This window comes from Lagenorhynchus albirostris, chromosome 13 (genome assembly GCF_949774975.1).
Source record: "Lagenorhynchus albirostris chromosome 13, mLagAlb1.1, whole genome shotgun sequence".
Taxonomy (NCBI): domain Eukaryota; kingdom Metazoa; phylum Chordata; class Mammalia; order Artiodactyla; family Delphinidae; genus Lagenorhynchus; species Lagenorhynchus albirostris.
In genome coordinates this window covers 82449249-82475593 of record NC_083107.1, presented here as the reverse complement: position 1 = coordinate 82475593, position 26345 = coordinate 82449249, and the positions used below count along the sequence as shown (strand labels likewise).

Genomic DNA, 26345 nt, shown 5'->3' with positions numbered 1-26345 from the left:
TCAATTTTTACTTTTCTTGAAATATCCTTGTCAGATTTGGGTGTCAAGTTTAAGGTAGCCTCACAAAATTTATTGGTAACTGCTCTCTCTTTTTTCATTATTTGGAATAGTCTGTGTAAGATGGGTGTTATTTCTTTCACAAAATTTTGGTAGAATTTACCAGCTGTGCCATTTGAGATTGAGGTTTTCTTTGTGAGAAATTTTTTTTTTTACTTATAGAGTCAGTTTCTTAAATAGGTATAAGATTGTTCAAATCTTGTATTTCTTCTTGCATAGCTCTTGATTATATGTTTTTCTAGGAATCTGTCCATTCATCAACATTTTCAAATTTATTGTCTTAGAGCTGTATCCTCTTATGATCTTTTTAATGTTTATGGTATCTGTAGTGATGTCACTTTTATTGTTCTAATATTGGTTAATTTTGCTTTTCTTCTTGATTGGTCTTTCCAGGGTTTACTGAATTTATGATTCTTTTTAAAGAGCTAATATTAGTTTGTGGACCACCCCCACTGAATGTTTGCTTTTTCTTTTATTAATCTCTCTTCTTTTTAATTTCCTTCCTTCTATTATTATTATTATTATCTGGTTTAACCTTCTTTTTCTAACTTCTTCAGATGTATGTCTCTATCATTGATTTTCAGCCTTTCTTTTTTCTAATCCATGAATTTCAGGCTATAAATTGCCCTCCAGATTTAAGTGCATTTCATAATTTTTCTATGATACATTTCCATTTTTATTCAGTTCAAAATGTTCTGTCAGTCCATTGTGACTGCTCAGTTGATTGGGCTGTTTAGAAGTTTATTGCTTAATTTCCAAACAATTGGGAATTTTCTAGTTACTTAGCATATAGTTGATAACATTTGCAGCTGACGTCTCAACAGAAACAATGAAAGTTAGAAGAAATGGAACCATGTCTTCAGAGAGCTGAAAGAACAACTGCTAATCCAGTAATCTACACCCAGAGAAAATATCCTTTATATTCAGTGTCCTCTCTCCCTACAGGCAGAATTGAATAATAGTTTGTGTTGGATTCTGTGTCTGTCACTTAAGAGGTATGGTTCCCTGGGGACGTTAACTGCGTGGGCATAAGAGTGGTGTGGGGGTCCTTGCTATGGTTAGGTCCTCCTTTTGTTAGGATTGAAGGGCTAAATACATCTCTTGCTGATTACACATTCTTTCTTTAGATATATTAATACCTTCAATCAGGCTTTGGTGTTATATCAAATCTTGGCCCAGGGACTCTTCAATCCCTGTAAGGGTTTATTATCTCCATTCTAATTTTATTTCCCTGTTTCCTCTTCTTGGCATTGCCTCAATATTGCTCCACCATATCACCTGTTATGCAGCTGAATTTTTCTCAAGAAATATGCCCACATTCACTCACACCTGCAGTATAAGACAGAATCCATCTCACTGAGCCCTTCTGCCACTGATTATTTCCATTAAGCAAAAATCATCTGTGCCAATCTGACAGGTCAGCAATGGCATGTGAACCAGTTTTAAGAAATGCATATTAAAGCTTCTCTGCTGAAATAGTCATCTAAGTCTTACAGTCTAAGAAGACATTTTCTTCCAAGGAGTCTGACTTTGCTCAAAACACTCAATTTTCTGTTAAGTAATGGCTGGGAAAATCTGTGACTCATTTCTGTGCAACCACATGTCCAAAGCCTCAAATCAAGATACGTCATCTCTTTAAACTATTTTGCATATATGTAAAAATCTTACAAAGTCATCTATCCATTTAACAAATATTTATTGATCACATTCTATAAGCTGAGTAGTGTTCTAGGCCCTGAGTGTACAGCAATAAACAAAAAGACAAAACTTCCTGATGCTATGGTGCTCGTATTTCAGTTCAACATACTAACTCCAGTTTAGCTGGGCATTCAGCAGTGCCCCCTTCCCATTGTAAAATTTCAACATCTGAAATCAGGGTTTGTCTAGAAAATTAGAGGCCTATAATCAAGCTGTCCATATGACAATACTTAATGCTTTGAAGATGGGTAAGGTTTTTTGGAAAGAGTTTGAAGTTTCAGAGCCAAGTGTGGTAAATGACCTGGGTGACACAGCTGGAGAAGAGCATTTATCTAACGCCATGATTAAAATAATAAGACTGAATGCTCCACTGGACTGGGTGCCTCTTGAAGGCAAGGACTCTGTCCTGTTTATCTCTCATTTCCCATTTGCTGGCACAGTGCCTGCCACATAGTGGGTGTTTAACGACTTTGCAAAAGAAATGAATTGACAGGTGAATAAGGAGATTTTGGTGATGTCCTCTACTCTCATGACTTTAAATACCATCTAGACAGAGATAAATCCCAAATATATATCTCCAGTGCAGAACTTGCCTCTGAATGCTAGACTGCTATATCCAATTGCCTTCTCATCCTACCTAGAGGTCTTATAAGCATCTCTAACTTCACAGGTCCAAAGTCAAATTCCTGATTCCTCCTCTACCCCCCTCCCAAACTGGTCCACCCATAGTCTGCCCCTACTCTGTCAAATACAGCTTCACCCTTCCAGGTGCTCAGGACAAAAATCTTTAAGTTATCCTTGACTCCCTTCATCCTCGACAGCTGCTTTGATGGGCTTCTTATCCATCAAGATATCCTTATGGTTCTACCTTCAAAATATACATTTCCAGAATCTGTCTACTTCTCACTGTCTCCGCTGCTTTTACCTGGTTCAAGCTACCAGGATTATTGTAACAGACTCCTGACTTGCCTCCCAACTTCTACGTTTGCCCCCTAGCAGTCTACTCTCCCCACAACAGCCAAAGTAATCTGTTAAGCATGTAAGATTGTGTAACTCCCCCAACGGCGTCTCTAATTTCTCCAAGTCTAAGTCCTTAGAGCTGTAATTTGTCCCTGCCTCATTTTCTACTCTCCCTTTAGCTCACTGTTCCAGCCACTCGCTCACCTCCTTGCTGATCCTTAAATGGTCCGGCATGAGGTTCAGGACTAGGGCCTTGGTACTCACTGTTCCCTCTGCCGGGAATGAGGTTCCCAACATGGTTCTTGCTCCCTTGCCTCAAAGGTCACCATCTCAGGGAGACCTTTCTTGACCACTCCATTTAAAACTGAAACCACAGTATGGCTCCCATTCTCCTTTCCTGTTTTATTTTTCTCCTTGGCACTCATGCCCGTTTAACATACCATATATTCTCCTTATGTATTTTTGTCTCTCCCCACCAGATTATAATCTCCATAAAGGCAGGAATTTTTGTTTACTTTGTTCACTGCTTAATCCCCAAGACCTAAAACAGCGCCTGTTTAATGAAATGAAAGTGCCCAATGAAGGGACAACAATAAAGCTAAATTTAATGAGCATTTACCATGTGAGGCTCCATCGCGACGGACCCACAGACAACACCTAATTCTCACAGAGGAGGAAATTGAGGCACAAAGAAGCAGAAAAGCCATGATTACATACCCAGGTCTAACTCAACCACGTGTTCTTTTCTCCAGAACCCGGTGCCTCTCCTGTGCCAGAACCAGGTGGAGGGCCCCGAGCGCTCTGAGTCCACGCCACCGCTCCCCCCTCGCAGCCCGAGAGCAGGAGAGCTGCCGGGCCGGAACGGCTGCCGGAACAGAGACTGAATCCTCTCAGCAGTAGGCACCGCCCACTTTTTTACTGATTGGTTTTAGTTACCTCGACTAGGAAAGGGATGCTGTCTGGGGATGCAGGATCAGTGGCGCTTCATCCCGGAGCTAGCAAGAGACGGAAATCCAAAGTCAAGGGTATCGGTTTCCGCCCGGAGGGCTCTTCCCGCCGCTCCCGGAAGCTGCTCTCGCTGCCGGGGTAACGGGCCGCGAGGGCGGCGGCGGCGGCGGCGGCGGCGGCGGCGGCGGCGGCGGCGGCGGCGGCGGCGGCGGCGGCGGCGGCGGCGGCGGCGGCGGCGGCGCTGTCGTTATGGACCTGGAGGAGGCGGTGAGGGGGCCGAGTGCCGCGCAGCAGGGCGGTGGGGCGGGAGGGGAGGGAGGCTGAGGAGTAGGGGTGGAGGACGCCGGTTGGCTGTGGGGGCGGCCACTGGCCGAAGGGGAACGGGGCGGAAGGCTGCGGCGTGGGGACAGGGATGGGGCTGGCGGGCCGCGTGTGCCCGCGCTTTGGGGGAAGGGGCTGGAGTTTCTGGCTGGGTGAGGTTGTGGGTGAAGGGACGGTTGGGTGTTCGTCGATGTGGGTATGTTTCGGGAGGAGGCTGAAGTTGTGGGTTTTGTGGGGTGGCCACCCACGTGTCTCATCTCTAAACGGGACCACCCAGAAGTTCCCTTTGATGCTGGAGGTTAGGCGAGGGAGGCGGAGCTTGGAACCAGAACGCCCCCAAGTAACCCCTGCTGGTGTGTCTGCGAATCTTAGCCATGGCCTGTGCAGGAATTCCAAATTCGGGTTTGGGGACACTCCAAGATTACAATAGTTATCCATATGGGGTCGCTGAAAACTTGACCAACTTGTTGAAGTAGATTTGGCATGCATTTTGACCCACTTCATAAAATGCCACTCTTTGATGGTGTTAGAGGAACAGTCGGTAATTAGATCAACAATAATAAGATTTCACGCACCAGAGAGTTGCGAATGGATAATTTGGTGCCAGTCTATGTATGTACAGAAGCATTATGGTGATAGAAGGCCTTACTCATTGTAGACGCTCAATAAATGTCTACTGAATGAGGGTTAACGTCTGTAGATGCTAGGTTAATGAAATTAGCCATTAGAACTCACCATTAGCGTCGTATATGGTTATGAGTAGGGATCTTGTCTGTTTTGCTCACCCTCAAATCCCCAGCACCTAGTGAAGTGCCTAGTACATACATTATACATTAAACATTATATTGCTGCGTGAACACATCAAAACTTGAAACAACCCTAATAAAACTGTGGCTCCTTTGTGGTGGGTATGTGTTCTTAGTGTCCTGAAGAAAGTTCCAAATGGTATGCTATTTCTATTTTTTAAATCTTCTCTATTCTTGAATCTTATCATCTTTTTTCCTCACAGCATGTTCAAGGAGTTTTATTTACTCATCTTTTTTTCCCACTTTACCCCTACCACCTTGTCTTCTTTGTCTTTTTTTTTTTCACCCTCACACACTGCATATTTTAGAAACACTTAATAGTTTAATTCAGTTTCAAATGGCTCAGACTGAACTGTTCTTCTTGTTTATAGATAATCCCTCTGGTATATTTTCTATTCTCAGTGATTCTTTATTTATAGAGTAAAATTGTAGGGAACCCTCTAAGTAGAACTGCAGCGTTTAGGTACAATGTATTGAATGTGGTTTTCCTTTTCTCCTACAGAAAGAGTTCAGAGATCGTTGTTCTCAGTGTGCTGCTGTCTCTTGGGGTCTCACTGATGAAGGCAAATATTATTGCACTTCTTGCCACAATGTTACAGAAGTAAGTAACAGACCTCATTTATGAATTTGCTTGTGCTTTAAAAGTTGCAGTTTCAGCCTAACATGTGGCATAGGTCCCCCCAAAACTGATCTATTTTTATTACTCAGGCAATGTCCAAATATGAAAAATGTAAGCGGTCCTCAAATGCTTACACAAGGGTTGAAGACTTTGTAAGGTAGATTTAGGATGAGCTTTTGAAATTATGTTGGGCCACATATATATATGTTTTCCTGATTCAGACTGTGTAGTATGTATATAAGGGGGAAATAATTAAAATTGCACTTACAAGATGATGCATTTATTTTTATTAGTTACCACTTATTTAAGAGTTTTTAATGTATTGTGGTAGCTTAGAGGTTTGGAAGACGGAATGTTAGAAAGACTGTTGGGAGTATGAGAAATGTGCTTCATCGTCATTATATCTTTGTACAGTGCCTTACACATTACAGAGTGTTTTCTCATCCATTAATTCATCCCCTCATAACAACCCGTGAGATGTGTATACTATTACACCTATCTGTAGATGGGGCAAGCAAGGCTCATCAGTTGAGTGGGTTTGCCATAGTCACATGGATAGAGTGCTGAGCCAGGACTTGAACCTCAGGCTTCCAACGTCAGTGGTCATTTTATTCCACCACACCTGTCTCTTAAGGTAGAGGTTGGCCTACTGTCCTGTGGAACCTTGGTAAATGAGGCTGCCTTCACACTGGGAGTGCTAGGTCCTCTGGGACAGGCTAAACATGCCAGGACTCTGCTCTCTGGAAAAGGATTTGCTCAAAGTCTACAGAGCCAGGAAGGAACAGATATACTACCTTTGCCGTATAGGCCTATATAAGAAAGGTAAATTTGGGACAAATATAAGTAACTGTGTGAACTTCTTCTGGCCAGGATGAAGTAACAGGAGCCCACCTTAAACAACTAAAAGCCTGGACAAAATGTATGAAGTAAAAAATAGTTTTCTTGAGAAAAGTGGTTAATGTCGCTTGCAACTCAATCACCCAAGAGCTTTTCCTTGAGACAGTCTTTGTTCTTCAGTCTGCTTCCCATTTGGTCACACAGAGTATTAAGAAGATATGTACTAAAAAAAAAAAAGAAGATATGTACTCGATGAAATTGTTGATGTGATGGATATGTTCATTACCTTGTTTGTGGTGATGGTCTCGTGGATATACATACATACACACACATCAACTTGTACACTTTAAATATGTGCAGTTTGCTTTGATGTATATTGAGGCATTAATAGTTTTTGCTTTTGTACCAGCAGTGCAAATGTAAACATGGTGAAGGAAGATGTGTCTAAATGGACTGTTTATCGTTAGCAGATGAAGTCAGCATATACTATTTTTGGAGAAATTAAACTACGTTAACTAATTGCTTTCTTTTATTTCTGTCTTTGATAATGTTTCTGTTTGTTTCTGTCTGATAAAATCTGCTGCAGTCGTTTTTTAACTTGAAAGCCCCTAATGCCACTGTTTCCACATTTGAAAGATATCAGCCTGTATGGAATAACTTGTCAAGAATGTAGCATTCTTGAGGGTGGGCACCATCTTTAAACAGACGCAGAACCTGTCTCAATGCCTCCCATGTGATAGGCAGAGCTCTGTGTTGCACAACTTAAGTGGTTTCTCTTGGCTTTATTGTTTTCATATAGAGTGTGACACAATCAGTCCTTCCTGGAGAGCGGGGGTGTGGTGTGGCGGTGTGGAAATCCAGCGGGTGGGGAACGGCCGACGAGATGGTGGTTTGCACCCGCAAAGAGTGGAGGCTGTGGCACAACTTCCCCTGTTTTTCTGCTCCTTTCATTGCCCTTCAACTTACTCTGTATATAATTCTCATGTTTTAGATACTCCACTGTCTGGAAGAAGGCCTTCTGAATTGATAAAGGAATTAGAATGTTATCTTGATTGATTTTATACAGGAAAAAAATTTTCAGGTCTTAAGTCCGGCCAATTTATATTATAGACATTCTCGGAAGTAATTTGTGGGTATTTAATAAAGGTGTATGCTAGAATTGTGTGAGTTTAATAGATTTTTATGATCATGAGAGCAGATTTATTGTAGAAAATTTAGAAATTATGAAGATGAAAGCTAAAATTATCAGTGATCTCAACATACAACGTTTCTTTTCATAGCTTCCATTTAGTCTTCTTTTTTTTTTTTTCTGTGTATGAGAAGGGAAAGGGGATGTGGGTGAGTACCACTGAATCTTCTGTCTTAATAAATATTGTCCTGTGTTATTCTAAACATTTGTGGACGTGTTAATTGACTGTATAAATATTCCACAATATAACTATTCAGTAATTTAATTAGTTACAGCTTCAGTTTGTATATGTAGCTTTTTCTAGCTTTTAGTTATTTGTCTAATCCAGATTTTAAGCCCTTTTTTTTTTTTTTTCTTGCCTACTGTTTATAGGTTTTACCTGTTTTTGCTGAGTAATTGCTTTGGTGTGTATTCTGACATGTCTTATTTTCTCAGTGTGGCCAACCCAGTCCACCAGAACTGCTTTGAATGTGGTTTCTTTAACAAGAGAGGATGTATTCCAAAAATCCTGTTAGAGACATTTCTTTTGTTCTTAATGAAAGTTGAAGATAAATTTCATTCCAAATCTCTAAATTTGGACAAATATATAAATGTTCCCAGTTGGTTAAAAATCTTCACCTTTTCCCCATCATTTAGACCTAATTCTTTTATATTTTGGTTGTGAGAGAACCAGAATCTTAGATACCAGCCCTTGAGAGAACTTAGAATTGAAGACTTTGGGATGAACTGTACTCAGCATTTAGTCATTCTAAAATCCTATAGGTTTGATTAAGAATAAAAGTAGCACTTTTATAATTTCATAAATAAAGCTGTTTTAGAGTATTATTCAAACATAGAAAAGTAGGATGAAACTAATCTGTGTGTAGCTTAGGCATTGCTGACTACAGTGAATACAGAAGTTATTTTAATTTCAAAGTATGTTTTGGATAGAGAAAAAAGTGAATAAATTTGACTTTACGATTGGTTTCAGACAATTAAAAATCGATTTAAAATAAAAGTTTATTCATTTGACATACATTTATTTAGTGTTTACTGTGTTCCTGGCACAGTTTTAGGTACTGAGAAATTTTGAATCAGAAAGCAATATAGGGCTTCCCTGGTGGCGCAGTGGTTAAGAGTCCGCCTGCCAATGCAGGGGACGCGGGTTCGTGCCCCGGTCCGGGAAGATCCCACATGCCGCGGAGTGGCTGGGCCCGTGAACCATGGCCGCTGAGCCTGCGCGTCCGGAGCCTGTGCTCCGCAACGGGAGAGGCTGCAACAGTGAGAGGCCCGCGTACCGCAAAAAAAAAAAAGCAATATAAAGGCTAACCAGAATGTTACACTTTATCTAATTTTCCCAAAATATTACCATCATTGGTCCTGGCACTCACAGTCTGGTTCATTATACATCCCAGAACATGCTTGGCAGTATAGTTAAGGAGATGTAAAACTATCTTTTTATGGTCTTTTTAATGGTCTGCTTCTATTTCCTGCAGAGATCTAGGGAAGTTATAAACACTGGGGCTATTCCTAATACTAAAATACAAGCCATCAACCGGGGACTTAAAAGAAAACGAAAACTTGGTAAGCTCTTTCTTCATATGTGCTTAGCATTTTTCAATCATGTTTTCACTTTCATGATTTGGGGATGTGGAATGGAATTTTAAATAGATTCTAAAGAAGTTGCCAGAATTTTAAGCAGGTAATCCAAAGTAGAATTAGAGTGGATAATTGTTGATGGTAAAATTGGAAGCAGATGTCTTAAAACATGTCCATTTTTTATTCTGCTTATTGTTAATGACTTGATTTTCCAGTGGAGCAACTATTATGCCAAAAATAATCTTAGCAAATGTAGCATATTTCTTTTTGTGTGTTGGTGTATGTTTTTCTGTTTTATATCTGTTATCTATTATATGATTTTCTGTGCTTTTAAAGAAAAATGCTTATTTTCTGAAATGAATCAGCTGTGGAGTTGTCAGGTTAGGCAAGTTAAACATGATATTCAGCTTTCAGAAATCCATTTCTCACACTGAATTTTGAACACACCCTTTTAAAATAGGGAAAATTATTTTCCCTTAAAATAAGCTCAGCATGGGTGTGCTTTGAAAAGTACTCTATTTCATTAATCCAGTGAGTACATAATAATTAACCATTATTGAGAAGAATCTGAGGTTAAGTTTAGCTGATGCTTTTTATTTCTGTGACTAATTGCCTAGGGCCAGATTCTCAGGTTTGAAACTAGGCTAATGGTAATGGTGGACTCTTCTATCTGAGGTAGCTTTAAGGATACACACATGAAATACATTATATATATAAATGTTAATGAAGTATCTATATGAAATACATTGCTGTTCTTAGATGAATAACAGAGAGACTGCCAAAATGCCAACTCATGTTCCTGTTTAACCTTTAGTAGTGACTATTTTTATTAGGCTAAACCTGATTAATTTTAATTAAATTTTATTAGAGTAAAACCTGATTAATTTGGACTTGACCTATCTAATAGTTAAAATTGTATATTTTAAACTTAAATTGCTGAAGGAACGTCAGGTGCTTCAAATTAAATGTTGAGTCTTACATTCAACCTCTTTGTCCTTAGTTGCTTCTTCATCTGTAAAGTGAGAATGTAATACCATTTATTATATAGAATAGGAACCCAGACTGAGAATTTAAAATACGACTTTATCAGTTTGTCAGAGCAGTGTGCAGGAAGGTGAGAGCACACATGGATAGAGCTTGGAGAGTTTAAACTCCCTCACCTTTGGAAAGCGTCAAAATTACAGGCTTCCTATTTTACTCCTATACAAGCTAAGACCCTTTCCAGAAAGTCCATTAGTCAGCAGGGGTGGGAAGGCCTTGTGACATTTGAGGTAAGGGAAGGGCATAGGAGTCCTGTGACATTCTGAGGGGAGAGAACCTCTTGGAGTCATGGTAACAGACTTCAGAAGCTGTGCGCTCATAACATATTTTTCAGAGAGTTACAGTATTTGTCCAGTAGGGAGGGGTAAAACATAAGGGTCTTAACAGATTTTAACATTCTCTTCAACTGGTAGTTTTATTTAAACATGTAGCTTTGTCCATTGCAGTGGCAGTTCTCGTCACAATCTCTTAAGGTTGTTTTGAGGTTGGAAGAAAATAACCTACTTAAAATACCTGGTAACTAGGCTGAGCTCAATAAATCTTAGTTTCCTTGCTTTCAGTTTCACCCAAGAACCTAGAACCATCTTGAGAAAAGGAGAATGCCGTTGAGCAGTTTACTTTCTTTGTATATTCTTATTGCCCTTTCCTGCGATCTTGGAGCTTCACATCTTCACTTCTTTTCGTTCATTCTCCAAATACTCATTGTTCCCTTTCCATGTGAGTTGGAACAGAGGAGTCATACAAGCAGTGGCTGAGTGTTGAGTATCCTTTCATTTAGGATTCTGCTGGGCATTGTTCAGTACAGTATACATTTATAAAACTTATTTCATTTTTTTAATGTGGTGACTGTTCATTTTTCTGTCTCTGAACATTAACATTTCAGAAAAACTATAGATAATTTAAAATATTTAAAATCTGATAAATTATAAAAATGTTGTTTAGCTTTAGCATTTATGTACAGATTTGCCAGATGGGAAGCAAGAGAGTATAAGAATGGAAACTCTACTCAGGGGTATGAAAAAATTCCGGTTGAAGTGTATAAAACACAATTGTAACTATGTAGCAGCATTGCATTTAGTAAGTTGGGAATGCAAATATCTGAAACCTGTCCTTTGTCATTTAGAGAAAGGCTGGGATTGGTATGTGTGCGAAGGTTTTCAGCACATACTTTATCAACAAGCAAAAGCCTTACAGATCCTTGGAGTAGGCCCAGAGTTAAAGGTAAGTCCATTTGTGCCTAGATGTTAGCTTTACATTTTGTTGTTTGAAGAACAGTAGACTTAGAGTGATACTAAGGAGGGCTATCAGTAATAACATTAGGCCTACTAGAAAGAATCATTTTTCTGATGATTTTGCTTTAATCCTTTTACTAGACCAGCAATTCCTAAAGTGTGTTCTACAGGATAGAAATAAGTAATACGTCCAAAAGAAAATAAGGTTTTAGTCTTCAGGTATTTAGGAAACACTGGGTTAAAGTAAAACAAATAACTTTGCCCACTTATTGGTGCCTTTTATGTGTTAGTGTGCTTTTTAATTTCCTAGGGGATGTCGTATGCAGTATTCACAATTTGAGAGCAAAATACATTAAACCAGTGGTTTTTAAACTTGAGTGTGTGTGTATCAGAATCACCTAAAAGGCTTGTTAAAACACAGATCGCTTGACCTCATTCCAGAGTTTCTGATTAAGTAGGTCTGGAGTAGGGCCCAAGAATTTGCAGTTCTAACACGTTTCCAGATGACAGTGATGCTGCTGGATTCAGCGTAGCTGGAGAGAGGGTTTCATGCATATGTGGCGTGAGTAAACACGACAGTATATAGCAGTATGCTCATAAATGAAAATAAGAGCAAAAAGAAAAGGGAGAAAGGTCAGTGTCTCCTGAAGTCACCAAGAAGAGATTCGTAAAGCAGCCTTTGCTGTTCAAACCAGTGTCTGCGGCAGGCTGGCAGGATGACCCGTAGGCCAGTGCATGGCCTAAGTGGACTCTGAGCCTTACCCATGACAGTCACTGCGTCAGGTAAGATTACTGGTAGTCTGGGCTTTGTGAATCTGGTTTCTCCTTGCAGTCATCCTGTGTATAAGTGTTTTTCAATAAGTGGTTTCTATTAGTTACACCAACTAGCTTCAGTAGGGCTTATACCTGCGTAGCCTTCTATCTGCTTCATCGGGATTAATCCTGAAAACAGTTTCTCTGAAATTAACCCATGAGTATAACCGTTTAGACCTGACCAGTTAAATGGCACAGCCAGAACACAGGCTCTGGAATCAGGACCGACTCCAAATCCCATTCATGGCCTTTCTACTTGTTGGCTAGGTCATTTTGGCAAAGTTACTCAGTTTCTTCAGTGGTAAAATAAGAGATAGTAGCTATCTTGCAGGATTGTGTTAAAGCTTATGGATGCCTTGTACCTAGCAGGTAGGTGATGAATAAATGGAAAAATTGTTTTGTTTGTTTGTTTTGTTTTACTTTCACTTGGCCGGGGGTGGGGGCAGTAAGAGGGAGGGGTGTCAATAGGTCACTGGACCCAGTAGCAGCTTTGCCCCTAACTGGAAGTGTAGTCGCATGTAAGTTACTTTCTTTCTCTGAATCTTAATTTGCTTAACTTGTCAAAGGAAGGGATTCAACTAGGTGACTATAAGGAACTAAAATCTAAGATTAAGAAGAATTTATTCCATGCTTCCCGTATACCTGACATTGAAATGATCATTCTTCTTCAGGAAATTTAGGTGAGAAAGGTAAGGGTACATACAGATGGAAGCAGTATGTAAAGCACAGGCGAGGCGATTCTGTGGCCTAGGTGTGCCAGTATATTGCCCGTCGCAACCTGAAGCGCCGCTCATCTCCCTTCTACCTTAGAATGAAGTTTTACGTAACTTTTGGAAGCGCTACCTTCAGAAGAGCAAGCAGGCATATTGTAAAAACCCAGTTTATACCAGTAGAAGGAAAACTACGGTAAGTCACAAATCTGAAAAGTGGGACCAGAAAACATGTCTAGTGAAGGGTAGAGATGAAGAGGAGGCTCAGCCTTACCTGGGTTTATGATGCTTGTCAGAGGGTTTTCAGTGAAGAGGTTTCCTTTACAGTCCAGAAGGACAGGGTCACTGATTTAGACACTGACCCCAAATAAGACATTGATGTCTTATTTGGCCAGTTGAAAACAAAGAAATTTGTGGTTAAGTTTCTAAATAGAAGCTTAAGGAATTTCTACCATTGTGCTATTAAAAGCTTTTTTGCATATATTATTCTTTCTGCTTGGAACACCTACTCCCTTTACTTGGTGTTTCAAGATTCAGCTCAGTTATCATCTGGGTGTTTCACCACCCACCCCCATCCGTCAAAGCAGTTAGATTTTTAGCAGTTTGCTATTAGTGCTTTGTGAGTGTGCCATGGATCATTTTATTTGGGGTAGGGGCGGATTCCACTGCTGAGAAACGTGGGTTTGGTAAGCTGTGATGTGTTTTATGTGTGATACTTACTCTCCAGGGCTGGGAAGAGATTCTGAATCTATTTGACAGACTTTTGTTAAGAGCCTAGAAACTTGGCCCAGTGTTTCCTTCTTTGGTTGGGGTCTCGTAGGTTCCACATGCAGAATTTAGTGACCCAGCAGAACAAGAAGTTTAGAAATAGCAGGTGGGGGCTTCCCTGGTGGCGCAGTGGTTAAGAATCCGCCTGCCAGTGCAGGGGTCATGGGTTCAAGCCCTGGTCCGGGAATATCCCACATGCCGTGGAGCAACTAAGCCCGTGTGCCACAGCTGCTGAGCCTGTGCTCTAGAGCCCGCGAGCCACAACTACTGAGCGTGCGTGCCGCAACTGCTGAAGCCTGCCCGCCTAGGGCCCGTGCTCCGCAACGAGAGAGGTCACCACAACGAGAGGCCCACGCACCGCAACGAGGAGGGGCCCCCACTCGCTGCAACTAGAGAAAGCCCACGCACAGCAACGAAGGCCCAATGCAGCCAAAAATAAATAAAATAAAATAAATAAAATAAAGAAAAGAAGTAGCAGGTGGAGCAGGAATAATGATAGTTCAGTTTTGGGCATAAATTTGAGACAGCTTTTGGACATCCAAGAGGAAATGTCACGTCCTCAGATATGCAGATCTTCAGCTCAGAGGAGAGGTCTGGGCTGGAGATGTAAATTTAGAAGCTGGCAGCTTACACTATAATCAAAACTAAAATGCCATTGTTTGTAAGATGCACCATTGTTTTAAGTACTTCCAAGAAAAGATAATGCTGCAAATTAAATCATGACATGCCTCTGATTGTAAGACACATTCTGATTTCAGGGATGTTAGAATGCGGAGACATGGGAGTGCATTTTAGAATTGAAAGCAATATATGTAGTGAATGGTATTTAAAACCACAAGACCAGATGACATCCCTGAGGAGTGAAGACAGAGAAGAGGACCAAGAACTGAGCTCTGGGCCACGCCAGGGTTAAGGTGTCTGGGATAAAAGAGGGAGGAATCAGCAAAGAAGCCTGAGGAGCCACTGGTGAGGTGGGAGGAAAGCCTAGGGAGTGAAGGGGGCATTCTAGAAACCAAGGGACAGAGTGTTTCAAGAGGAGGGGAGTGATCCACTGGGAGAAATGCTGCCTCCAGCTCAGGAAGGGAGAGGGCTGACAGTCGAAGAGCGGAGCAGTGGGATCAAAACTCCGCCTGGAATGGGGGACGGAGAGGAGAGGAATTGGAGCCAGCGAGTCTGGACAGCTCTCTCTGGGCACTTTGCTGCGAAGAAGTACAGAGAAATCGCCTTGTAGCTGGAGTCAAGGGGAATTTTTTTCTTCAAGTGGAATTCATGATGGTGCACTGATAGGAACGATACAGGAGAAAGAAGAAATTCTTGATGGAGAACGAATAGAAGTGAGTGCTAACCTTTGAGTAGAAAGTGGGTGGGATCGAGTGCACAAAGGGAGACACTGGCTTTAGAGGGGAGCGTGGAGAGCACACCAGAAGAATCCGATGGAGGGCAGAGCGCGTGGTGGAGCTGCCGGCAGACGGTTGCCTGCGGGAGCCTGTGGACGTTTCCTCAGGATTGCTTCCGTTTTCTCAGAGTCTCCGCTTATCAGCCAGCTTTATGGTTGCCTGGCCCCTCGTGGGCTCACCTGTCGGAGGGGATGTGCTTGACAGAACACGCAAGCATTATCCTGTCCCTGATTTTTTTTGTCTCATTCTCTTGTGGTTTTCTTTAACATGAGCTTTATCTCCTCATAATAAGATCAAGTTTCTTGGCCTGCGTGGTTGAGAGCATGGCTTTTTGACTGTGATCAGTTCCCCAAGGTAATGTCAGTCAGTGAGGCCTTTAGGTAGCCAGCCCGCTGACCTTTCTTAGGGACACTCTGACCACCATTCCAACAATACATGTGTGAAAAATTAAACAAGGGTAAGAGATAGTATATCCTTGTCAAGCCTTAGTGTGCCTGGAGTCATTATTGACACTTGATGTTTTTATTGGTGTTGATACTAGAGCTGCAAGAGAGGTGTTAGTTACAGAGAGAAGGAGGCCTGACATGTCTGCCTGTTTCCTTGCTCACGCTTGACTGAAGCCCTTCTCCAAGAAGCGTTGCCGGGAGGTGCTGGGGAGCACGTGCGGAAGTCGGGCTCTTCCGGTCGCGGGGACTGGGCGGACGGCTGCAGGTCTCTAGAGGGGTCCTTTTCTGGTGTTTGTGATGCTCAGGAATTGTTGATGTTTGTGGAAATTAATTATGTTGTAAATTCCTGTAAAATCATAATTTTACAAAATAGGTATTAGAAGATAATCCAAGTCATTCAGACTGGGACAGTGAGCCTGAGCTGCTGAGTGACCTGAGCTGTCCTTCTTTTGTTGAAAGTGGAGCAGAATCTCAGCCTGATGTCCACACTCAAAAGCCTTTCCCCATCATCAAAGCATCACAATCAGGTAAGATGAGAATCAAACTAGCTGGCAATGCATCTTAAAAATAGTCTAATCTCTTCATATTCCGAGGAGGGAAACTTGGCCTAGCGAGGAAGAATGACTTGTTGAATCATATGGCAAGGAGAAAGGTAAACTAAATGAAATCTTAGTGCAATTTTTAAAAAGGTACATCGTCTCTACATGAGATTTTTGGTGTGATTTTTAAAGGGAGCTAAACAGTAAGTAGATCCACAAAGGATGCTAGCTCCGTAAAGCTAGGTGTGGGCTCAGAATTTTCAGAGAAAAGTTGCAGCAGAGAAATGGCAGAACTTAGCCATAAGGTAAGACAGACAAGAGTCAAAGATAAGTCGCCCAATTTCTCAGCATAGCAGGCTGAATAAAACGTACCATATTATGTGTGTGTATACATGTGTCTTACCTTCTGATTTAGTTCCATAATTTAAAGTAGATAAGGAATATATTTAAGGTTACAGATATAGACCTCCTGAAAGCATTTATTCATGATATTAGTTTCCACACTCCTTTAAAAAAGGAAAAGTGGTGGAAAACAGAGTTCAAAGAACAGACCAAGAATTTATTATAGATTGCTAGAATCTTGATGTGTGCTGATAGAGTTCTTTGAGAGATAGCTTCCCAAACCTCTGGTGTTAGGGATTGTTGAAATCTGCATTAAGCATGGTTATATAACATTTTCAGCAAAACACTTCAGAAGTATGGAGTGCTTATTTGCAAGCCCCTAGCCCTCCAAAGATTAAAAATTCCTATTATCAGCGTATCCTCATTTGTTTTGTTTTGTTTTGTTTTGTTTTCTTCAGCATATCTACATTTCTTGTTGGACTGCACAATGACACAGATATCAGTTAAGTTACATTTTGTGTCCAAAGAAGTTAGAATCCTAGGACAATTGGGCTGCATGGAGTCTCTGGAGTTTCCTTCTCCATGCTTTCAGGCAAGCCTGGCTCAGATAGTCCCAGAGGACTACGACTCTAAACTATCCAAGCCTTTTATTTATTTTTAAAAATATATTTATTTATTTGGTTTCTTTGTTTATTTTGGCTGTGCTGGGTCTTAGTTGCAGCACACAGAATGTTCATTGCGCCATGCAGACTCTCAGTTGTGGCATGCATGCAGGATCTGGTTCCCTGACCGGGGATCAAACCCAGGCCCCCTGCATTGGGCGTGCAGAGTCTTACCCACTGGACCACCAGGAAAGTACCCCCATCCAAGCCTTCTAAAGAAAGCATCGTGATTATTTACCTATGTTAGGGGTTTTTGTTTGCATGCTTGTTTTTTAGTAAATGGTGATCCTTAGAGCCTTATTTTCATTTTTACATTAAGTGTAACTATTCAGACAACTCTTATTACAAAACTATAAAATGGAGGTATTCATGGGAATTCCCTGGCGGTCCAGTGGTTAGGATTTCACTGCCGGGGCCCGGGTTCAATTCCTGGTCAGGGCACTAAGATCCCACAAGCTGTGCGGTGCGGCCAAAGAAATGCAGATATTCATAAAGAAAATAAAATCACTAGTTATTGTATCACCCCAGAATAACCACTGCCACTGTATTCTACTATACTCCAAAAGGTTTTTTTGTTTTTGTTTTTTTTAATTGAAGTATAATTGCTTTACAATGTTGTGTTAGTTTCTGTTGTACAACAAAGTGAATCAGCTATAAGTATACGTATGTCCCCATATCCCCTCCCTCTTGAGCCTCCCTCCTATCCTCTCTATCCCACCCCTCTAGGTGGTCACAAAGCACCGAGCTGATCTCCCTGTGCTATGCGGCTGCTTCCCACTAGCCATCCATTTTACATTTGGTAGTGTATATATGTCCATGCCACTCTCTCACTTCGTCCCAGCTCAGGTTTTTTATTCATGTATATATAGAGAGAAAGGGAAAGAGTTTTATTATTTTGTTTTGCAAAAATGTGAGCTATTTCATCATTCTTTAAATTTTTTTAATCAGAATTCTACATGCATGTTAATTCAAATAAATTTATGACTTGTTATAATAAATTACAAAAATAACAAAATAAAAATAAATTGCAGTCCATTGTCTCCCCGAAATGTCCTGTTTCCAAGAGGCATTCATTTTCAACTCTTTTGCAACCTGTGTATCCCTATCGCATGCTTCTAGTACTACATCTTGATTTCCGGTTTTGGACATTAGCGATTAAATTCCCACTATGGAAGATGAAGCCTTAGCTCTTTCACTCATCCTTCACTGCCCCCCTCCCCGTGTAGTTACCAACACACAATTATGAATTTCTCATTCTCTATCTTTCCAATATAATTTTTTACTGGATCAATTTTTGGTGCTTAAATTGTAAATGTATAAATGCTAGTCAGAACTGAACCACATAGCTTACTATGATTACTTTTTCTGTATATCTTTTGGTTTTTCCAGAGTTGATAATTGTCTTGTTATTTGTTTAGTTTTCTATTTATTTATTACTAATCCATAATTTATTACTAATGTATCTCCACACTTCCCCTCAGTTCTGAAAATCTCTCAATTCCTTCGATATTCTGTCAATTTCATCTTCTGTAATAGACTTTCTGGAGCTTCTGAGCTGCTCTGATCTAGAATGATGTATTTCTAGACCTGTGTCCCAGCTGTCTCTGGGATCTCTTTACCACCATTCCAAGGATTCTGTCACCTCTCTCTTGTTAAATTTCTTATTGCCTTGATATCACTTCATCTTCCCTCTTGGTTCACGCCCTCATTTTTGTGGAGCATCTTTTCTTATTTTGCTGAGGATATTAATATTATTTCCCACGGATTTGAAAATTTGTTTTGGCCTTGCCTGTTTATATTAGAGGATTTCTTCAAGTGTTTAGCAAGCCTAAGAAGGCTAGTCCTGTTTAAGAATGGAGATTGAAAAGTTGGTTGAAACTTTCTACCCATGATTAATCTTGTCAGCTCTGCTCCAGTTTATTTTCTTAGTGAACCTTCAGCATTGTCATCTTTAATTTATTTCCCCCCTAGCTGATCAGATTTTCCATTTGGAGGTTGTAAACCTGACTGTTCTGGGAACTGAGTGGGAAAAAGGCCTCGGGGAGGAAGGAGTTGTCTCAGTACTCCATATGTAAATGTTCACTTAATCCTCCTGTTTTCAGTAAGATACCCCTACTTCAACTGTGTATGTGACTGATGCCCTATCCCAGAGAGCCCTTTGTTTCACTGTCTCTAGAGGAGAAACTTCCAATTTTCTGGCAAGATTGGGGAGCAGTCATTTGGCCGCATGGAGTCTGGGGAGAAGTCTGGGTGCCTAACTTCTTAATCGGACTTTCAAGCTCTCCTCCCAGTATTAGTCCTACTTCACTCAGTTTCCAGGGGTACCTGGTTGAATCAATTCCTGAGCTTTCCTTAGAGGTCCCCAGGGAAAAATTAGATTGCTTTCTGGCTTTCCCTACTGCTGGCTGTGAATCCAGCTTTCTCAGCACTGCTAAGGCAATAATCAGCCATCCATTTGCTTTCCGGCTTTTAAAATTTTATTACTGTTGTCTCCTTTTCCATGTTATTTGTTCTCATATTTATATCTTTTGAAAATTTCTTTATAATTGAAGTGGGACAGAACAGAGCCTAATGTATGTTTTCAATCTGCCATCTTAACTGGAAGTCCCTACATGTTATTATATATATAATATATATAGAAAGTTTTAACATAATATTTTATGGAAATCTGTGTCCTTGTATATTTCTTTAAAACTGTAGTCTTCAAACTTTAGCATCCACCAGAATCACCTGGAGGGCTTGTTAAACCATAGACTGGTAGGTTTGGTAATTTGCAGCTCTAGTAAGTTCTCAGGTGATGCTGATATACCTGCTCCAGGGTCTGCACCTTGAAAACCACTGATCTAAAGCATTGTGTAAATTGTTATGCACTGCTCCCTTGCATGGAGTTATTTAATTACATTTCTATTCCAGTCATTTGGTTGTTTGAAATTTTTGTCTTATTATAAACAGTGTTGCCACATGTCTTGACCCTGAATCTTTGCATGTTTTTTTTTTTTTTTTTGCGGTACGTGGGCATCTCACTGTTGTGGCCTCTCCCGTCGTGGAGCACAGGCTCCGGACGCGCAGGCTCAGCGGCCATGGCTCACGGGCGCAGCCTCTCCATGGCATGTGGGATCCTCCCGGACCGGGGCACGAACCCGTGTCCCCTGCATCGGCAGGTGGACTCTCAACCACTGCGCCACCAGGGAAGCCCAGAAAAGGGGATTTTGAGGGATAATTTGGAGAGTTTTTGCCCGAGAAAACTTGGAGTTTCTCAGGGTCATTCCTCATCCTGCTTTTTAAATCTACCCTCACTCCTTACTTTAAACACCAGTTATATCCTGACAACCCTAAAATTCCTATCTCTTGCCCATCTTCTCAACTATAGGATTTTTTATATTCAGCTGCCCTCAACATTTCTGTTTGTATGCTTAATAAAATCTTACACTTGTGCAATTCTGATATCTTGATTTCTCGTCAAACCTGATCTTTTGCCATCTTCCTTGTCTCAGTGACTGGCATCTCCATTCTTCTTGTCGCTCAGTCCAAAACCCTTAGAATCCTACTTGTCTTCTCTTTTTTTCTCATTCTTCACATCCAGTCCATCAGTAAATCCTCTTGACTCTGCTATCAAAATATGTCCAGAATCCAGCCACATCTCACCATCTGTAGGGTCGCCGCTCCAGTACAAGTGCCCGTCGTTGTCGACCTGGAATCGTGGTCTCCCGTGTGCCCGCCCCAGCTCCACTCTTCATAGCAGCCAGGGGAACCTTTTAAAACCATAAATGAGATCATGTAGCTCTTCTGTTTAAAACTCTCCAGAAACTTCTTACGTACTTAGAAGAAAATCTAAAGTACAAATCATGACCAACAAAGCCCTTTAGCAATATGGTTTCTTACTGTCTCCTGTCATGTCTTAACACTTGCCCCTCACCCGTGGTGCTCTCGCCACACTGGCTTCCTTGATGTTCCTTCAGGTTGACTCTGCTAATGTACTTGGTGTTCCTCTCCAGATCCTTAAGACTTATTCTCTGATTTCATTCAGGTCTCTGCTCAGATGTCACTTCCCCAAAGCGGCTTCTCTGACCACCTGTGTAAAATAGCACATGTCTCTTCCCTTCCATCATTTTGTATGCCGCTCCAGTGCTATTCATCTGTGTTGTGCTTAACCACTGTCTGCAAATTTTTGTGTGTGTGGGGGGGCGTTTATTTACTGTCTGTCACTACTAGTATGTAGGTTTTAGGAGAGATGAGCGACTGTACACTGTCATTTCCCCAGAGGTAGAAGAGTGGCACAAAGAATGAGGTGGATAAGTATTTGTGGAATGAATGAGTTGAGGATGGAATAATGCCCCGTGGGGGAGGATGCCTGGAGGATGGGAGTGGGAGGGGGTGCTGCCTTAGCTAGTGTTTGGAGAGCCTCTCAGAGAAGGGGACACGTGAGTTGAGGCGTGACTCAAAGGAATTACACATTTTTTGCTTTGTAATTGTTTGTCCTTTTATTTATTTGAAAAATTGTTCCTGTTAACTATACAAAAATTCAAACAAGACAAATCCCTCCTTGGAATCTCAGCTCATCCGACTCCCAACAAAGAACCAGCAGTTACCTTTTTGGCCAATTTTCTTCTGAATCGTTATTGCTCTTTATTGCCAAATTGTTCTTTGTAAAGATCATATCAGTAACCTAAAGATATTTAAAATACCTCTTTGGATTTTGCTGGTTTCTTGTTTGTTGTCCAAAATAGTTGCTTGTGCTTTTAAAAATCTCCCTTTGTCCTTTTAGAAACAGCATCTGTCTGTTCTGGATCTCTTGACGGAGTTGAGTATTCACTGCGAAAGGAGAAGGGAATTGTGAAGATGACTGTGCCACGGACGCTAGCTTTCTGCTACCTGTCATTGCTTTGGCAGAGGGAGACAATCACTCTTGCGGATCTTCTGAGGTAAGCTGGGCCTCTCGTATAATGATGCTTCTACTGACTATCTGTGTGCACTAGGAGACAACCTTGGGTATTTTGGATTTTACAAGGAGGCTTAAATTAAGGAAGGGAAAGATTGGGCAGTCTGAATTCTAACTCTGAAATTTAATTCTCCTTGGGCTAATAATGCATCTCCGTGGTTTCCTTATTTATGTAGTGGAAATAATACTATTTATCTTACAATGAGGTATTAGAAAATTAATTATCTAATGTGAGTAAAGTGCTTTGAAGATGAAAACTGACATTTAATTAACTGAGTAGTAGTATTAAGTGTTTTTCATTTTTGACAGAGAAGATGAACAGATGACCTTTACATTGGCAAATGTTAGTAGTAGTTACACAAAAGCATACATTGGTATTGTTAAGAGCTAAAATATAGGTTGCGTTTATAAGCCAAAATTAAAAACAAAGCTATTAAAAGAACCTGTTATGTAGATAGTCAGCATTTACATTTTTCAAGGTAATCTGCCACGTTTTATAGTTAATGAATAAATTATGGCGTTCTGTGTAAGAATTTCTCATTAAATAGAAGATGTGCCAAAATCATTAATGCGTTAATTTTCCCTTGCTTAATATGTGTTCTAAATAATAACATTTGAGTTTTTTGTAGTGTGTAGAGTGATTTTAAGAGCACAGATTTAGAACCAGACTCCTGGGTTCAAATCCTGGCTCTGCCACTTATGTGTTATAGGACCTTGAGTAAGTTATTTAATTTCTCTCTGCCTCTGTTTCTTCATTGGTAAAATGAGGCTAATAAGAATATCTACCTCAGAGGGTTTGAGACTACTTTCAATAATTAGTACTACATGAAAAGCACACAGTGCCTGGCACGTAATAAGAACTCAATGCTGGTTATTGTTGTTTATGTTTTCTTCATCATCATCATAGGCACTAGGCCCTTTGATTAAATAAAATGCCTCTGGTAAATGAGGATAGTGCCTTTGAATTTGGCCACATCAACCAAATAACAAGGCTTTTCTCAGATGTGATTAACAGTACATGCAAGTTGAAAACTTCCCTAATACGGAAAAGGAAATAGTCAGTTATGTCCAGGAAGCGCAGAGAGTCCCATACAGGATAAATCCAAGGAGAAAGACGCCAAGACACATTAATCAAACTGTCAAAACTTAAATACAGAGAAAAAATACTAAAAGCAGCGAGGGAAAAGCAACAAATTACATACAAGGGAATCCCCATAAGGTTAACAGCTGATCTTTCAGCAGAAACTCTGCAAGCCAGAAGGGAGTGGCAGGACATATTTAAAGCGATGAAAGGGAAAAACCTGTAACCAAGATTACTCTACCCAGCAAGGATCTCATTCAGGTTCGACAGAGAAATTAAAACCTTTACAGACGGGCTTTCCTGGTGGCGCAATGGTTGAGAGTCCGCCTGCCGATGCAGGGGACACGGGTTCGTGCCCCGGTCCGGGAAGATCCCACATGCTGCGGAGTGGCTAGGCCCGTGAGCCATGGCCGATGAGCCTGTACATCCAGAGCCTGTGCTCCACAACGGGAGAGGCCACAACAGTGAGAGGCCCACGTACCGCAAAAAAAAAAAAAAAAAACCTTTACAGACAAGCAAAAGGTAAGAGAATTCAGCACTACCAAACCAGCTCTACAACAAATGCTAAAGGAACGTCTCTAGGCAGGAAACACAAGGGAAAGACTTACAATAACAAACCCAAAACAATTAAGAAAATGGTAATAGGAACATACATATTGATAACTACCTTAAATGTAAATATGCTCCAACCAAAAGACATAGGCTGGCTGAATGGATACAAAAACAGGACCCGTATATATGCTGTCTACAAGAGACCCACTTCAGACCTAGGGACACATACAGACTGAAAGTGAGGGGGTGGAAAAAGATATTCCATGCAAATGGAAATCAGAAGGAAGCTGGAGTAGCAATTCTCATATCAGACAAAATAGACTTTAAAATAAAGACTATTACAAGACACAAAGAAGGACACTACATAATGATAAAGGGATCAATCCAAGAAGAAGTATAACAATTTGTAAGTACTTATGTACCCAACATAGGAGGACCTCAATGCATAAGGCAAATGCTAACAGCCATAAAAGGGGAAATTGACAGTAACACAGTCATAGTAGGGGACTTTAACCAATGGACAGATCATCCACAATGAAAATAAATAAGGAAACACAAGCTTTAAATGACACATTAAAGAAGATGGACTTAATGGATAGTTACAGGACATTCACTCCAAAAACAACAGAATACACTTTCTTCTCAAATGCTCGTGGAACATTCTCCAGGATAGATCATGTCTTGGGTTGCAAATCAAGCCTTGGTAAATTTAAGAAAACTGAAGTTGTATCAAGTATCTTTTCTGACCACAGCGCTCTGAGACGAGATATCAATTACAGGAAAAAAACTGTAAAACATACAAACACATGGAGGCCAAACAATACGCTACTAAATAACCAAGAGATCAGTGAAGAAATCAAAGAGGAAATCAAAAAATACCTAGAAGCAAATGACAATGAAAACACAATGACCCAAAACCTATGAGATGCAGCAAAAGCAGTTCTAAGAGGGAAGTTTATAGCAGTACAATCCTACCTCAAGAAACAAGAAAAATCTCAAACAACCTAACCTTACACCTAAAGCAATTAGAGAAAGAAGAACAAACAAAACCCAAAGTTAGCAGAAGGAAAGAAATCATAAAGCTCAGATCAGAAATAACTGAAAAAGAAATGAAGGAAATGATAGCAAAGATCAATAAAACTAAAAGCTGGTTCTTTGAGAAGGTAAACAAAATTGATAAACCATTAGCCAGACTCAAGAAAAAGGGAGAAGACTCAAATCAATTAGAAATGAAAAACGAGAAGTAACAACTGACACTGCAGAAATACAAAGCACCGTGAGAGATTACTACAGGCAACTATATGCCAATGAAATGGACAACCTGGAAGAAATGGACACATTCTTAGAAAAGCACAACCTTCTGAGACTGAACCAGGAAGAAATAGAAGATATAAACAGACCAATCACAAGCACTGAAATTGAAACTATGATTAAAAGTCTTCCAACAACAACAACAAAAAAAGTCTTCCAACAAACAAAAGCCCAGGACCAGATGGCTTCACAGGCGAATTCTATCAAACATTTAGAGAAGAGCTAACACCTATCTTTCTCAAACTCTTCCAAAATACAGCAGAGGGAGGAATACTCCCAAACTCATTCTATGGGGACATCATCACCCTGATACCACACCCAGACAAAGATGTTACAAAAACGGAAAACTACAGGCCAATATCACTGATGACCATAGATGCAAAAATCCTCAACAAAATACTAGCAAACAATCCAGCAGCTCATTAAAGGATCATACACCATGATCAAGTGGGGTTTATCCCAGGAATGCAAGGATTCTTCATTATACGCAAATCAATCAATGTGATACACCATATTAACAAATTGAAGGATATAAACCATGTGATAATCTCAATCGATGCAGAAAAAGCTTTTGACAGAATTCAACACCCATTTATGATAAAAACACTCCAGAAAGTAGGCATAGAGGGAACTTTCCTCAACATAATAAAGGCCATATATGACAAACCCACAGCCAGCAGTGTTCTCAGTGGTGAAAAACTGAAACCATTTCCACTAAGATCAGGAACAAGACAAGGTTGACCACTCTCACCACTATTATTCAACATAGTTTTGGAAGTTTTAGCCACAGCAATCAGAGAAGAAAAAGAAAAGGAATCCAAATCAGAAAAGAAGAAGTAAAACTGTCACTGTTTGCAGATGACATGATACTATACATAGAGAATCCTAAAGATGCTACCAGAAAACTACTGGAGCTCATCAATGAATTTGATAAAGTAGCAGGATACAAAATTAATGCACAGAAATCTCTTGCATTCCTATACACAAATGATGAAAAGTCTGAAAGAGAAATTAAGGAAACACTCGCATTTACCATTGCAACAAAAAGAATAAAATACCTAGGAATAAACCTACCTAAGGAGACAAAAGACCTGTATGCAGAAAACTATAAGACACTGATGAAAGAAATTAAAGATGATACAAACAGACGGAGAGATGTACCATGTTCTTGGATTGGAAGAATCAACATTGTGGAAATGATTATACTACCCAAAGCAATCTACAGATTCAATGCAATCCCTATCAAACTACCAATAGCATTTTTCCCAGAACTAGAACAAAAAAATTCACAATTTGCATGGAAACACAAAAGACCCCAAATAGCCAAAGCAGTCTTGAGAAAGAAAAATGGAGCTGAAGGAATCAGGCTCCCAGACTTCAGACTATACTACAAAGCTACAGTTATCAAGACAGTGTGGTACAGGCACAAAAACAGACATATAGATCAATGGCACAGGATAGGAAGCTCAGAAATAAACCCACACACATATGGTCACCTT

At 40.4% G+C, this 26345-nt stretch overlaps 1 protein-coding gene and 1 long non-coding RNA gene across 11 annotated transcripts in view; one reads left to right on the top strand and one right to left on the bottom strand.

Annotated features, from left to right (window-relative positions):
- Positions 1-3606, bottom strand: part of LOC132531416 (uncharacterized) — a 73113-nt gene extending 69507 nt beyond the window's left edge. For all 4 annotated transcript variants that reach the window (XR_009544095.1, XR_009544096.1, XR_009544097.1 and 1 more), the window contains exon 1: positions 3433-3606. This is a non-coding gene — a long non-coding RNA (uncharacterized LOC132531416). The remainder of the gene's footprint in view (positions 1-3432) is intronic.
- A 261-nt stretch (positions 3607-3867) lies between these two features.
- TAF1B (TATA-box binding protein associated factor, RNA polymerase I subunit B) overlaps positions 3868-26345 on the top strand; it is a 64959-nt gene continuing 42481 nt past the window's right edge. For all 7 annotated transcript variants that reach the window (XR_009544106.1, XM_060169211.1, XM_060169210.1 and 4 more), the window contains exons 1-7: positions 3868-3930; positions 5293-5391; positions 8911-8998; positions 11178-11275; positions 12910-13005; positions 15794-15947; positions 21729-21885. Coding sequence is in view for 6 of the 7 variants with exons in the window: in XM_060169211.1 (XP_060025194.1) it covers positions 3913-3930; positions 5293-5391; positions 8911-8998; positions 11178-11275; positions 12910-13005; positions 15794-15947; positions 21729-21885 (710 nt within the window). In the remaining variant the exon portion in view is untranslated. The remainder of the gene's footprint in view (positions 3931-5292; positions 5392-8910; positions 8999-11177; positions 11276-12909; positions 13006-15793; positions 15948-21728; positions 21886-26345) is intronic.